General features: G+C 34.7%; 1 protein-coding gene across 8 annotated transcripts in view; it reads right to left on the reverse strand.

The window, feature by feature from the left end:
• The window catches only part of para (sodium voltage-gated channel paralytic), a 149,874-nt gene that overhangs the window by 24,921 nt on the left and 108,574 nt on the right, over positions 1-16,379 (reverse strand). For 4 of the 8 annotated variants that reach the window (XM_072296120.1, XM_072296115.1, XM_072296116.1 and 1 more), the window contains 10 exons: positions 11,096-11,373; positions 9,545-9,718; positions 7,993-8,155; positions 7,077-7,264; positions 5,429-5,636; positions 4,978-5,100; positions 4,182-4,293; positions 3,601-3,722; positions 2,811-3,097; positions 1,460-1,633 (listed from right to left, as the gene is read on the reverse strand). In XM_072296120.1, the coding sequence (XP_072152221.1) occupies positions 1,460-1,633; positions 2,811-3,097; positions 3,601-3,722; positions 4,182-4,293; positions 4,978-5,100; positions 5,429-5,636; positions 7,077-7,264; positions 7,993-8,155; positions 9,545-9,718; positions 11,096-11,373 (1,829 nt within the window). Of the gene's footprint in view, positions 1-849; positions 973-1,459; positions 1,634-2,810; positions 3,098-3,600; positions 3,723-4,181; positions 4,294-4,977; positions 5,101-5,428; positions 5,637-7,076; positions 7,265-7,992; positions 8,156-9,544; positions 9,719-11,095; positions 11,374-16,379 lie in introns of all 8 variants that reach the window. The other 4 variants (XM_072296117.1, XM_072296114.1, XM_072296118.1 and 1 more) reach the window with 3 other exon arrangements.

A 16,379-nucleotide genomic window follows, 5' to 3' on the forward strand; every position in this document is an offset into this window, starting at 1 on the left:
GGAAAGTAAATAATTTTTAAAAAGAGAAAAGGGCTAAAAAAAAGACTGGGCAATACTTGACAATCAGAAAAATCTATAATTTTACGCTGCTACCCGTTTACTAATCATTAAAGAGTTTCATGAAAATCACAGATATCTCCTCTATTAATAAAATTTCTGGACAGGTAATGCGTTCCTCAAGGTATTTACTTTAAAAATTACTATTTTGCTATTAATTGATACTGCTGTAAACAGACTAATGTCATTATAGAATCTGGAAAATTTAAAAAGAAATAACTGACACAATCATTCTGATAAGATGACAATCAAGAAAAAGAAGCAGCAGGCTCCATCAAGTGAAACTGATTGAGCCTAAGAAACAAGACAGAAATACAAGAAAAAGACGTTCATATTAATATGCACTATCAGATACAAAAAGAATAAGCGCAACATACCACTGATTTCAGATTAGGTGCCATAAAAATAGACATATACGTTTTCATCTAAGTTCTTCATGTTCATCTGATTTATTTTCTCCATACTTAAAAAAAATGTGAGCAGGTTAGTTTGGTACACACAATGGTAATTTGAACCTTTTTTTAAGACATGACAACCATATAAAAATTTTCAGCCATGGAATGCACTAAAAACTGCTTAATTTATTGGGTATAAATGAACTTATTCTCTTTGCACAGACTGTGAAAAACACAAGTTGAGAGAGATTTGAGTAGAATGTACACGGAGAGCTGAGAGCTGCACTAAATGAGACAGACCAAAACTCGCAAAGACCGGTTTCAGTTACAACCCTCTAATACAAGACGACAACACGAAAAGCAGACACTAGATCGATGTGCACGCGCCACAACTTACTCTCATTCCTTCCCACCGTGACACAGCTCGTAAAGGACGTAGCGCACGAAGTGTCCGCATTGAACGAAACGCCGGAATATCAGCAGCACCGGCCCATACAGCGGCCAAATTAATTAGAGAAAGCTAAACAACATTGCTCATTAAAATAATTTTAGAAGTTTGTGCCAACAAAAATAGGTCCCATGTATAAAACTCAGAAGAAAAGAAACTGACTCACAAAATTTAATGTGTACATTACTTTGTTTGCAGAGATTGTTCTGTAAAACTCCTGAACCGATGTTTTCACCTCAAATTTTTGCTTGAGGATTTGGACCACTAAAACTTCAAAAAGCTTTGGAGACAAAATTTCTAATTCTACATTAGTTGGAGGTGTGCTATAAGGGGGCTTCAAACAAATTTTAGAAAAGCAGGTCAGAAGAAAGAACAGATGAAAAGAGATTAGTTTGCAATTTTTCCTTCAGATCTCCATTTTCTCTATTTTTCACTTCAAAAAGATAGTTTCATCTTTTCTCTATACTCATCGAATTTCTGAAAAAGCGACTTTTTCTTGTTATTTCTCCCCCCTTATGTTATTAATTTACATGTTCTTGTAGACAAAATATTAACTCACCATGACAATGATAAAATCCAGCCAACACCATGCATTGGTAAAATATTTAGCAAACCCCAAAGCCAGCCACTTAATTAACATTTCCAAAAAGAAGATGACCGTAAATATTCTGTCCATATAGTACAATATATCTTGGAGAATTGGTCTTTGCTGCAGATGAACATCCTCCAGCGCCTGAATGAAAAGGTTCAAAACATATTACCAGCATACGATCTAATAAAACAAATTTGGTGAAACTTTGATTAACTAGATCCCAAATATCTGGAACCTCAATTACCTGCATCCATCCAGAGATATTTTCTGATGAGAATTTCTCCAAAGCTGAGAAACTTAAGGCGCCATCATACTGTTTAAAAATTTTCAATATATTCTTGTGAATCAGAAAATCTAAGAAATTCACAATTTTTTATAAAGTAAAGGATTACAAAGGATGCAATTTGTTCCATCTGTGAAGGCGTACATATAGTTTTGTACCTGCTCCTGTAAGAAGCACTTATCTTAATACTTTACGATCCAAATAAAGTATGGTCACTACTGGTTCAAATAATTACAGTTTTAGAATGCTAATAATTTTGCAATATTCACAGAGCCTCCGTTATCTAGTAAGACAGAACATTTTAAAATAAAAAAAAATGAGAATGTCTTTTTTTCTGGCACCAAAAATTCGTGCAACCTTTCATGAAAAATTCTATCAACCCGGGAGATACATCATCACCTTTCCGCAAAAGTATCATAAGCATCATTTGTGTTTCAGCAATATTTGGCCGAATTTCTTAAATTCGTCCAATTTTATTTAGAAAAACCAATTAACAGAATCACTTGAAAATTTTGCTTAGAATTTATCTGTCATCGAAATTAATCCTTGAGAATTTCATGACAGTATGTGCAGAAAAAATTAAATCAATATCAAGGTGTCGGGCAACATTGCGTCTAAGCGTCTAATATTTTGGCTGGTGGGTGATAACATATTAACATACGTATAAAACACATATCATTGATGCAGTGTTTTAAAATTTTTAAAATTTGAAACTTTCTGAAATTTTGAATGACGTAGACAAAGCTTTCTTCAGAACGGCATCCAACACAAAATCTGCAATGATGCAAGCCAAGATAAATTCACCGACAACAGATCGGATTTCAAGCAATATAGTTATCACTTGCAGATACAGCAAATTGGCAACATTGTCTTTTCTCCATTTACCCCTATGGAAATGTACCAATTCTTGGAGGGGCCAAGTGCTCCAACAAGAATCTATTATTTAACATAGGTTTAAATGGAGGAAATCCGGTGTTGCCAAATTGCTGGATGCGCCTCAGATAGTTATGAGACGAGTATATCAGAATTAATTACCAGCGCCAGACTGCTCAGCAAGATCATGGTTATCACAGCCGTTTCAAAATATTTGTTTTCAATTAGCTGAAATGTTTTGAGCCTAAGATTTGCCCAGCCTTGCCAGAAGGGAGCATCATCATCCCCGGCCAAGAAAGGAAACCGCCGATAACAGTCCTCGGGGAAACAATCGGATGGATAGCTATCAGCATCGTCCAGAAGCATGCCATCTTCAACAATGTGTCCTATTGGAATCTCTGGAATCTTCTCTTCTTCTTTTTCTTTCTCCTCCTTTTCTTCTTCTTCATCTAAAATCAAAACAAAAGACATGAAACATAGCAGCTGGATCAAATATATTACTTTAAATGAATTTACCGTCATCAGACCAAGAGCTAGTTTATATACCCTGATAAATGATTAAAATTCACGTTCCAGGATAGCTAAATTAGAATTTAAAACCAGAATTAAACAGGTTGAATATCAAAACTCCACTTACACAGAAAGTTTCAATTGAAGAAAGGTTTATCTCTCAATGATAAATTAAATTTGAATGAACGGACCTAGGATGCTAGGCTTTGATGCATTGTGCGCCCCAGTATTAATCAGTTGAACCCGTTATTTCTTATTCAAAACTAAGTATTGTTTCAAATAGGATTTAGACCGTTAGGGAGTGGAGAGCACCATCTTTTTCATAGATAGTCAGTTTTTTTTGTCCTCTTTTTTATAGTTTCTTCATCTGGTTAGAAACTCATTATTAAGGTCCCTGGTTGTAATAGTCACGTTAGACCTTTCCTTTAAGCATAAGTCTTACCAGGTTCATCATCCAGATTTTCTTTGCTTGTGTCTTTCTTTTCAACGGGTGGCTCACCTATACTTCCTTTGTGACTTTCCTCATCGAAAGGTCTATGTTTGTGGCTTCCATACGATAAGTTACTGTAAAGCAATTCAAAGTATTAGAACATATTGATGACCAGTTTTTAAAATTTGAGCTTGAAAAAAAAAAATTTGAAATTAGACATAATCATAGATCAATAAGTTGAACCTATAAATCAATAGAATATATTATAATATATATCACATAGAATAGTTCAGGTTTGGGGCTGTTCAAGTATTACATGATGCACTTTTATTTGGTGCGAAAAGCTATGACTCAGTTTTGAAAGAGTCGTTACATCTAGAATTTAGCAATCAAAGAGAATAGAATGTGACACATCATGGGTGGCGGTAGCCGCCTCCGGACAAAGTCTAAACTCGACAACACTGGAAAGCGTCCAAACGAAAAAGGTGGCAGCCAACCATAGACACACGTAACTCCCTTATTCTGAAAATTGATTCAGTTCTATATATATATACTCACTTATGGCTCAAACCAGTGGCAAATGAAATTCTTACCTGAAAGTGTCTTCATCAAACCGGTGTTTCAAGAATTCAGTTTCAATTTCATGGTTCCCGATCGAATTACCAATATGATTTTTTCCTTTCTTAATTTTTTGTTTCATATCTCCTTTAAAACAAAACAGAAGTATACATTCATTTTCCTCTGGGCGATTAAAATTAAATTGAGCAAATTTTTTTAATGCATTTTACAGTAATAGCAGTGTTACATAATAAGATTTCATGTTGACTCGGCAAGCCTCAATGCACATTGCAGCAATGCAACACAACATGATTCTTTCTAACTAATGAGGCTATTTCATAATTTTTTTCTGATTGATTTTCGAAAAGTACATGAAAAATTAGAAAATCTGTGTTTTTTTTTTGGTTTTCATTTGATCAATTTTTAGTTGAGATGATGACTTTCAAGGTTGCCAAAAATCCGTTCCTGTTTTGAATGAAAAAATATTGTGCTAATAGTTTTCATGACGTCAAAAGAATTTATCGGCATGTGTCCTTTCGCCTCCATTTGTTTACATATTTGCCTATTGCAACCATAAAAAGAGATTAAATATCCCCATTATTCTTGAAATGTCTACGCTGTTGGAAGATTTGAGATGAATATTTTTGACGCATTTTTCTATACAAAATCTTTTGTTTAAGATGTGAATTGTGAGCCAGGGCGGCCAGGGTGCCACGGATTCACAATGGTTGAAACTATGGCTCATTACAGTTATGTTTAGCAGAAGTCTCTATTATTCTAATTACGCTTTTGAGGAAGTATTTATTCATTTTATATAATGAAGATTGTTACCGTGTATGGTGAACTCCATTCCATCTCCGATTGCCACTTCAAGTTGGTCCTTTTTATCCCTAAACATGACACCATCTGCTAAAATTTCATCTGAAGCTAAATCTATGCTGACATGGTCTCGATCTGGAATGAGAAATTTAAAAAAGCATCCTCAAGTCAGTTCATAAATGATTCAAAGATTGAGAATTATTATGAATGACAGGCTGACAATAAGTGTCAAAAGGTTGATTTTGAGCTATTCACATTCTAATTTTCTGATGATGAATTTATAATTACACTTTTTTACATTTAGATCCATTTCCTTTAAGTGCACTACTCTGAGATATTGGCTACACTATCTTACAAACTTGTTACATTTTTTAACTCGGCAATGTGCTTGGCTTGTTCATACAGTTAGAAATTCCATTAGCATTGAAAAGTTAAGGTTTGTGAAGCAGTGAGCAATACTTACTACCATGAATTTGAGCGGTAACTTTTGAGCGAAGTTTGTTGACGATACCCAGGAAGAAATTTCTTACACTAAGTTTTACCCATTTGATGAATCGGTCTATCCTTGCAAATGCTTCTGCTATTTTATTTGTTTCACTATCAGCTGTTGGCGCAGATAAGCTTGATGATCCGAAATTACTCAGCAACAACGCTAAGAAAAGATTTAAAACCTGGAAACATTCATAGTGACTTTTAAGTGATCATTTCATTACATTGTACAAAAAACCTACAATTAACAGAGGAAACATCTATAACAAAGTATCTTTGATTTTAGTGTCTTAAGTGATCTTATTTGATTGGTCGCGCATTATTATCACACTTACGCTGAAGTGGAACTAAAACTTTGTTATCCTATCATTGAACTGAGTTAAGCAGAAAGGAACCAACCCACATTTTGGAAAAAATTGAGTTATGAGTGGTTTTGAACTCGACTACTGCTCTACTATCTATCGCCAAAAATTCAAAGTTTTTGTTGGAGCAAATTTTGCAGAAACAGAATTTGAAGTTTATCTTTTACATTGAGTCTTATGCAGGAGACAAACTTTAAACCTCTTTTTCTCGGTTCGATCCCGATGTGGCTTGGTTCCTTTCTGTTTAACTCCGTCCCATTATCATTCAAAAATCAGAGACAGGTAAGCTTTGTACTTCCACGTTTTTTTATTTTAGACTTGACCTTCAGACTAGTTTTGAATACCATTCTGGTAAAACTCTGATGAAAATAAAAATTTTGGGGTTTTATGAATGCCCCACTGTTAAAATTGGTACCACCATGTGGGACTCGCCGTGAAAGCCTTAAGGAAGTTAAGTTATTGGGTTTTCAGTTACTGATGACACACTGATGTATCGAATTTTAACTGAAATCATTCAGGATTTTTACTGTCTAGTTTCTAAAAAACTAGTCCTTATCTTTTATTTGCATTTCAGCACTTTTCAGATTTGGACTAGTATGTGCATATGCCTTTAAATCGCAACTAAAATAGCATTAATAAATTGGACTACATTTTGCAATTAGAAACTAAAATTTCTGGCTCAGTTTCGAAACAACGTATGTACCATCAGTTTCCTTATGCACATACGTGTTTTTACAGATAAGCCATAAATTATAGTTCCGAATTGCAAAATGTAGTCCAATTGGACTTCATTTTATAAAACAGGACTACTATTTCTGGCTCACCCAAAACAGTACATACAAGTCTGCATAGAGAAACTAATAACACGTATGCTATTTTAAAATTAAGCCAGAAACGGTAGTTCCCTATTGCAAAATGTAGTCAAAGTAAGAAAATGTTCCATAAATTTAAAGCTAAGAAACTTTGATGAGATGACATCTAAGCTCTTTGCTGGTACCACGAGTATTATGGCGTTTTTACAATGGAAACTTCAGGATACTAAGACTTAGCAATTGAATAATACCATTGATGAGTGGACGTAGTTCCGTCAGTCGGAACTATGTGCATCATGACGTGAGCCCTGTTAAGCATGTACTCTTATGGATCTCAGGGCTCATGTCTTAATGCACATAGTTCCATTTGGCAGAAACTTGTTCCAGTTGAAACAAGTTCCAAGACTTTTAAGAGAGATATGTGAATTAAAAAATTGTAAACACTTACTACAAGGTAACCGATAACGACAGTGGCTAAAAAAAAAGGAATACAGGACACATCACCAACATGCATACAGTCCCACATGGACTCAATCCATTCTCCGCAGAGTACTCGAAAAACGATCATGAATGAGTGCATGAAGTCAGTAAAATTCCACCGAGGTAGTTCTCCGCCAGGAAAGCGATCAACATTGTCTGAAAAAAAGGGGAAAAATCATTAGAAGATACTCGGACTGTACGTCCACCGACATTTTCTCTAGCTTTTTTCTATCCAAAGTGAAATTCTGTCCACAAAAACGACTCATGTATGAAAAGACGTCCAAAAGGAAATAAATAGGCCCACCAATATTTTTTTTTCAAGGACATGTTACAGAGTATAGGTTCATTTTTATGTTGATAAGAGTCACCTTTCTGCAGAGATACTTTTTGCAAGATTATTTTTCTTGAATTCACCAATTATGTTCACCTTCGTCTTGATGTCACATGGGCCACTGCAAAATGTTTAATAACTTTTTTATTCAATTTTACATTAGACTAGGGGCCTGTGGCTGCTATGCGACCGCCAACTACAGAAAAAAAACTACTCTGCAAATTGTGACAATTTATGAATTAGGCATAATTTAGAAAATTTTGAGGGAAAAAATGTTTTCGAAGTGGAATGGCAAAGTGGGATGGGAAAGAAAAATAGGAGGGCTAGAAACTTTCCGCACCTTTGATGGGCTATTACGAACAAGTATCTTTTTATCTTAAAAACTTCTGTCAACATGAAATCAGTTGTTTATTTGAAACTTATAAGTGCACTACCGCTCAAAATCATTCCATTTTTTACATTCAAAATTTGACATGAAAATACTAACAGGAAGACAAGATTTTTTACAAATAAAGAGACAAAAGTCCTGTAGCTGGGGGACTGAACATCATACCTGTATAATTCTTCCCGAATAGTTGCATTCCCATCACAGCAAAAATGAAAATAATGATACACAAAACAAAAGTCAAATTTCCTATGGCCCCAACTGTTCGGCCCATGATTGAAATCAACAGATTCAAAGTTGGCCAGGATTTCGCTAATTTGAAAACTCGAAGCTGGAAATAAGTAAAGGAGAGATTAATTTAAAGTGAAAACAAGCAAGATGGTGTCTTTCAGAAACAAGTGAAAATCAAGGAGCTTTCCGGAATAAGGGCACATACCGAAAAAACAAGTTGTGAGAAAAACGCATTTTAAGTTTTCATTCTTATTTTCTGAGCACCGATGATGACATACATCGGAACTGGGGCACTCATATCAACGTTCATACACCCTAGAATGAATAACGACCATTGGTGAAACTTACACTTCTTTCAGTGTTGTGGGAGGAATTTTATAAATTTTCCGTTATGTGCCCTTTTTCCGGAAATAGACCGGGGGTCATAGGTTTTGGCTTTTAGAGCTGAATTTTCGAGACTTCAACGAGTTTCAAAATGAAAATAAATGATTCCGATAAATTAATAAATAATTATTTTGATCGCGAACGCGCAGATGGATCATCTTCAACCATTATTAATGAAAAAGACAGCAAAACACGCAAAAAACTTGAAAAATTCAAACTCACAATAAGAGACCATTAAAAATTGAATTATTGTAATAGTGACAAAAATTCACGTGTGACCGGTGCAACGCGTTGACAATCATTGCAACCCGATGATATTGCATTAATTAGCAGAATCAGTGCGATGCATCCGTAGTGATCCTAATCAGTACCCAATTACCCATCCTATTACCTGCCTGCCTGCCTGCGCGCTATCTCCTCAACGTCGCAGCGACCGCACTCAGAGGCAAATAGATGAAATATGCCTGTGACCCCTGACTTAGCCTCACAAAACTTGGTCTTTTGGCTCCAAAAATTGATTAATTAAGCTGAAACTCGGGATGTTGGTGCATTAGGATACAAGAAATCCATTTCTGCTATTTCCCGAAAAACGCGTAAAACACATACGTGTAAGTGCCTCTTTTCCGGAATGCTCCTCAATTGTAAATTGCTTACATTCGATTAAAATCATATCCCACTAAAAAGAGACAAATTACTCAGACCACTTAAGAGTCTACAGGACTCTACTAGGGCTCAACTAAATAAAATCAACAATACCATGGTAGCAACAAGATGTGTTTTTCATGAATGAGTAAAATAATTAACTACTAATATGTGTTAGTCAATTGTTAAAAAGTAATCAAGCGATATAAATTTAGGTAGACATTAATTGGATTCCCATGTAAATTGAAGAGAATTTCTTGGAAGAAACCGGCTCTTATGTAAAATTAAATTTAGGGAATTTCTTTTTCTTTTTAAGCATCTTATTGGATTATAAATGTAAATGTACTACTTCCAGACAAGTTAATGTGCTTATGAATGCTGATATGCATTTCTGATGAGATCTGTCTGATAAAAAGGGACACCAGCAACCTTCAAAATAGGAATTTGCGGTAAAAATACTCACCAATCTGAAAGAACGCAAGACTGAGAGACCTTGAACACCCTCAAGACTAAGCTCCAGCAATGATAAAGCCACAATGATAAAATCGAATATGTTCCATCCTTCTTGAAAATAATATTTTGGACTCATTGCTATTAGTTTCATGGCAGCTTCAAAACCAAATGTTGCACTAAAAAACTGAAAAATAGAAGTTTAAAAGAGTTAAGACAAGTTGCACTCCCTAAAAAAGTTACCTTAAAAAGTTAACCTCCTAGAATGTATTGATCTTAAAAAAAAAAATAAATAAAAAAAAAGAGGGAATATATGAAAGCATCAGTATGCTTGCACGTAAAAAATCTTTGTCATCGCATTGATCACAAGAAAGCGGTTTGCAGAGACCAGATTGTTCATGATTATGACTAGGATTAATGTAACTCCCATTTTGCTGATATTTCACTTACTATTATTTGGATCCATTTAGCAAGAAGGAACCAGCGCAATTACAGTGTTGTTAAAATGTTGCTTCTTCATAATTATGTAAAAAATCTCCCAAAACAGCAAATAGTTTGAGCATCCCACCAAAAAATTGGTAATTTTAAAGGGAAATAACTGTGTAAATTTTAATGCTGTAATGTATTCAGTATTTTTAAAAAGGAGAAATTAATTTGCACGATTTTAAAATCACTGTAATCACGTTGGTTCCTTTCAGGTAAAGGCGATCCATTTGATACTTACTGTTAATTTGAGTTACCTATTTGATAATATCAATAAGAATCATCTGATAAATTGATTACATTTTGCAGTAAGGAACCACCGTCTTTGGCTCTCCCATAAAAGCACATATCTGCATAGGAAAACCAATGGCATATATGTTGTTTCTAAAATGGGCCAGAAATAGTGGTTCCTTACTGCAAAATGTAATCCAAATGACACATAAAATGGTGTTATGCTTGAGAAGGTTTGGATTACATTTTGCAATAAGGAACCACTATTTCTGGTTCTTCCATAAAAGCACCTCTCTGCATTGGGAAACCAATGGCATCAATGTTGTTTCTAAAATGAGCCAGGAATAGTGGCTCTTTATTGCAAAATGCGGTCCATTTATACTCAAGGCTAAATAGAAAACGATACAGTTTGATTCTATATAATTTTAATGCCCGGCTGTTTTTTTAATCAGGTATGCACATAATTGAAACCTTGATTATGTGGTCCCATGTGACACAGTCAGATCAGATAAGAAAATATTGGATTATAGAGATGATGGTCCCTGCTTTTTGAAGTGCAAGGATGGGCTACGTTTTCTTCTAAAGTCGTTGGTAAAGAGCTATGTCTGGTAAAGTTGTTAGTCCAATTCAACGTGTACACAAAAAAAGGAACTTTTCCTAAGAGAGGACCTTGCACATACACTGACAAGTCAATAGATGGTAAAAGAAACACTGCACAGAAAAAAAAAAAATTTAAAAACTGAGGAGGATTCAGTTAGATAATCTAATGCCTAGATAGTTTTTGACCGGATATCATAGATTCTACTGTCTTTAATTATTTGAGTACATAAAAGTAAGATAAAATGCTTACATAATTTCCTGTTTTCAGGAAGCGCTCAGTCTCTTTGTTCATGTCATGATGATCCAGCGCCATAAACAGAGTGTTGACAACAATGCAAAGGGTGATGAACAATTCTACAAATGGATCGAAAACCAGTAGAGCTACATATTTTTGAAAAGTAAGCCAGCATCCACAGCAATCCCAGACGCAGAAAATATCGATCCCTCGTAGGCAGGCGCTGAGTAACTTCTCTTTGGTTGATGGTCCGTCTTCCTCTTCGTCTGTTGCAAAGTAATAGACTGTCGAAACTGTCGCATTGCCAAAGCAACAAACGACAAACGTTAACAAACACACGTGAAGACATTGAAATTCAGAGACAAAGTTTTTGAAAAAAAGTCATCAGCCAAAGATCAACAGAACCTTCGGACATTTTCTCACTCAGCTCGATTCAAACTAATGGCGTCTATTTAAATGCCGGAGAAGAAAAAAATTAACCGACGCACAAAAACTGCAGAAAAATTTTGTCCAGTTTTTAGGTAACATGTCCAGTTTAGGCAATTATGGTGAATTTGAATCAAAAGTAAGATGACCACTTTCAGAGGAAAAACTATTTAACAACTGAGATCCACAGGTAAATTAGTGAAAATAGAAACTTTTTCTGGAGCTCCAGAATTATGTACTGTAAAAAACACGATTTTACCCTAGAACTTTCTTCGCGTCAAACATGAATAACATTTCTATTATGAATGTTACAAAATTTTTGTCTATGAAAATATATTCATCTGAGAAACCTGTGAATTCTCTTTCTTTGATTGTTTTCAGGGAATTTCATTTGCATAATAATCTCGTTTACAGAAAAATTTTGATGAAAAATATTCTTAGAATTTCTTAAGACTGAATACTTCGTCGGAAGAAAATCAGCAACATTCAACTATTCACTTGATATTTTTCCTAAGCACTACCAGACGGATAAGTTACCCACTTCATCGCTTTTATTACTTTAGAACAAAAGGTATCTATTTCAATAGTGGTCATCTTACATTTTAATTGGAGACAGGTTAATAAAAAAAGTGAGGGATACAGTCAATCCATAAAAATAAAAATTGTGAGATTAATTGAACATCTCTAGTTGCACTGATTGCCATAGTAATCAGCTTGGTGAAATAAAGTATGGTAGGCAGTTTTCTAATTTCAATATGTACTTGAAAGTGCATCTAAGGGTGAAATTAGGCGTGTGATTTTTAGCGGAGCTTTCACCCATAAAATATCATACGAGAATTGAGCACACTGACTCTTAGAAAACAAGGACTGGTAAACTGATCTCAGAGTAAATTTTCAAAATCGGAATACTTCCTACGGGTGACTGAGTTTTCAATGATAGTTTTCATGAAACAGAACGGAACTGAAAGAAAACATATCAATTTATGCTAATTTAAAAAGAAGTAAACGAAAAGGTAAATCTTGGTAAAATAAGAAACTTATTTCAAACAGGACCACAATTTCCTTTTCTTTTGAATCATGTACGGATTCAGAGGAGACTCTCTAAAATTTCCATGAATGCTTTTGAAGAAATTTTCATCAAGGATGATGCAAATCATTGGTGCAAAAGAACTCCATGAAAAATAACTACACTTCAAATCATCTTTTGAAGTCAATGTACCACAAAAAAAGAGAAAAAATGTAGCACTGTTACATAATTAAGAGGGTTATAAAATTAATTGAACAAATGAGATAATAAATAAATTGGATATAGCCTTTGAAAAGTTCCGGAATTTGGGTAAAAAGATATTACAAAGCAAAGAGAAGCCTTGCTAAATCAACAAATGAAAAAGTGTGAAACGTGATTTCCTTGATACCTCCCTATTTTATGTGCAGAATTACATATTGCTACTTGCATCAGATGATAAAATTCTCATTTATTCTCTCGGTTTATGATTTATCAAATTGTCGGTTAAAAACTGCCTGCTTGCTCTTTGTTTTCATAAAAATTGACAGTGAGGAAGTACAAATTTATCTTATTTTAATAATATAAAACTTGAATAGTACGCAACACACCATGCAGTATACAGTAAGGGGTCATCTATAAATTACGTAAGGCACTTAGGAGGGGAGGAGGGGTCTCTAACAGCCTTTCGGTGCCTTACGAGGGGAGGAGGGGGGATAAGGCCGAGCCTTGCGTGAGCTTTCCAGCCTCCATTTTAAAAAAAATGCTAACATCCATTTTTCGCAAAGTTGATAGTAAAATTCAGGATGAAATAGCGGAAATCAGCACATCACCGATTGCTGACCAATTGGATCATGCTACTGTCATTTCTCTTGATTCCCACTTCTCATTGTCCGTGGGATGATGAGTAGTGACTTTATCCTTATGCCAACTTGATACTTTTAATTGTTCCAAAGACAAAAAAAAATCTTCAATTTTGCTCCACATATTTTTGTTTATTAAACCAATTATATCTTCAATATTTCCTTTGAACTTGCTTCAAAAATGAAGTATCATTAATAACAATTTTGGCCAAAATTTTAGCATTTTTCTAAAAGAAAACGCAATGCTTAGATCTGTGATAATTGAAACAGGAAGGGGGGGTGGGTCAGTCGAGCCTTACGTAATTTTTAGAGGGGGGGGAGGAGGGAGCCTTACGGTGCCTTACAAAGGGGGGAGGGGAGGGGCCTAAAAATGGAAAAAAGTGCCGTATGTAATTTATGGATGGCCCCTGATTACACCTAAAAACACAGAGCGACATGCACTTATTACTCAAGCCGATAATTACTTTTGAAGAAGATGAGAACTTTAATTCATAAATAACAAAAAATTCAAACTTCTAGGATACAATCAGTGGATAGTATGTAAAAACCAAAAAATGTGGAAAAGCTAAAACTACAAACCAATGAAAAACATGCACCTATCGTTGAATACATAAAATTCATGAATCGCTGTAGAATTTGTTTAATGTGTCACAAAAATATGTAGAAAGAGGCAAACACTGTCCCCATTATGTGCTAACTTACGAGTTGGCGTCCATTATTTCTACCTCTTAATACTTAAGAGCCCAAGGACCACAGGAGATTAAGACAAGTCTTCCATATCCGTCCATCCTTGCTGATAAGACAAACTTCATCCTCAAAAATCAACTTCTGTTAACTTTCAAATTAAGTAGTTTATATATTTTTCTCTCTTTCCATTGAATATTATTATGAGTGAAACTTACAAGAGGAGTAAGAAATGAGTTTTGGTTTCTGATTTATTTTTCAGTGTCTTCTCTGAGTTTTTCAGGTTGCTTGTAACAGTAAAATATATAAAATAGATCCAAACATCTATGTTTTTTTTCAAATGAAAAAGTTCCAGAAAATAGTTTTGTGTAGGATGACTTCCGATGGAGATTAAGTGAAGAATGAGATTTGATTATGAGTGAAGACTCAAAAGGCCTTGATAGACAATCAAATTCCAAACAAATTCCAATCAAACTAGACCATTTGATGACTGATGGTCACCTTACAACATTCATTTTCGAGCAAAATTGGATGGCCGTTCGAAATGAATTCATCATCTTTTACCAGACGGAACATTTCTGCCAAGTATTCATTTGAAAATTATGCATAGTAACGATTTTAGGACTGACTACACGTAACACACTTCAGATACGCACTTTGAATGTCTATCAAGGCTTATACTGAGGCAGCAAAGAGTGACAATCTTCCTCAAGATTAAAAACTTGAAAGATAAAATAATGAAGGGCCAGAATGTGGCAATTGAAAAGAAAAGGATGTTTGCCAAGAGAGCAAGCATTTACAACAGAGATGCTAGTTGAGGAGGTTTCTGGAAGAAGGAGCCTAAGTTCATGTCTCCAGAGTGCCTTAGCTGAACTAGCAGGCGGCAAACGTCTCAGATATACAATGGCTTGTTTAGGTAGCCACCACTCGGAGTAACAAACACATCATGTTAAGAGCCCTTCTTCTAGAGAGCTCCTTGATTACATAAATCTGCAGCAACATGCACACAAGCTTAAGCCAGAGTGAAAGAAGACTAGAAATTTCCACGATGAACCTAAAAATCAAGGCAAAAACTGGACATGCTTTCCTTTGAGTATCTTTACAGATCAAAAAGATTTTAAGGTACTAGAAACAGGGAACGCACTTCAATTTAAATTTAGACTGCACTTCAGGCATGCATCAATGTTTAAAATAAAAAAAATTTCAATGCCTTTTCTGAAACACAACAATACTAACACACACATGAGAATCATAATCGCAAACAATTGACTACAAACAATTAAATATTACATTAAAGAGAGAAGAAATAACAATGCAATATGGGATAGAATCAAAGTATGTACAGAAAATCCTGAAATAATTAAATATTGATGGTAAAACTCCCAAATGACGTAAATCAGTTCGCCATACTGCCAGTTTCGCAGACTTCCTGCCATACTTTATTTTTAAATAGAGAACTACTCAACGTCAATTCCTATGAGACTTCCATGTTCTTTCTTCTCTGTGCAAAGCAAAGTCTAAAAAGATTAAAGAAATGATGTTTATTTATTCTCCTTTCAAAAATAAAACAAGAGCAGAGATTTTAAAATACCGCAAATGGGATACGTGATTTGGGAGTTTCACCATTGATATGACACAATTTACTCTGACCTAAGGCCCTAGCACACACCTCTCCAGATTTCGGCAGAACTAGTCTCGCGGTCCTCTATGTGCCAAGTTCACTGACATTTAGGCAAATAGAAAGTACAAGGCAAATAGCTTCAACTGTTGGTTGACGCTGCTTCATTTTGACATGCTAAAGTAGAGCACAGTATGAGCATTCAGAAGTAGCAAAATCTTCCTTCATGAAATAAGACTTTTCTGGGATACTTGTGTACATTTCTCTTCCAGGTTATCAGCAAATTTTATTTACGATTTTATTTTAAGTGTCTGAAAATTTCAAAGACTCATATTCAGAACTTCCCTTAAAAATTAGCATTCTATCGATGGGAATTTAGCAACACTCAGATCTTTATACAGCGTTTTTTGAAGGGATACCAAAATTGGGAAATACCACAACTGCCGAATTCTGGGAGTGATTAACCTTGAAATCAAATGCTATTTTTTCTTTTTTTTTAATTCATTTTATTTGAATATTATTATTCTGATTGATTTTTTTATTTTTAGTCATCAGTTTTTTTTTTTCCTTCTCTTTCTGTACAATAAAATTAGGATAGCTTGTGGTTGATTCACATATTAATCTGACTACTTGTTTTCATGTTTTTGTTATTTGCAAATTAATTATTTCCAAAATAAATTATCTGCTAACTGCTACAACTGCCAA

Source organism: Bemisia tabaci, chromosome 2 (genome assembly GCF_918797505.1).
Source record: "Bemisia tabaci chromosome 2, PGI_BMITA_v3".
Classification (NCBI taxonomy): Eukaryota; Metazoa; Arthropoda; class Insecta; order Hemiptera; family Aleyrodidae; genus Bemisia; species Bemisia tabaci.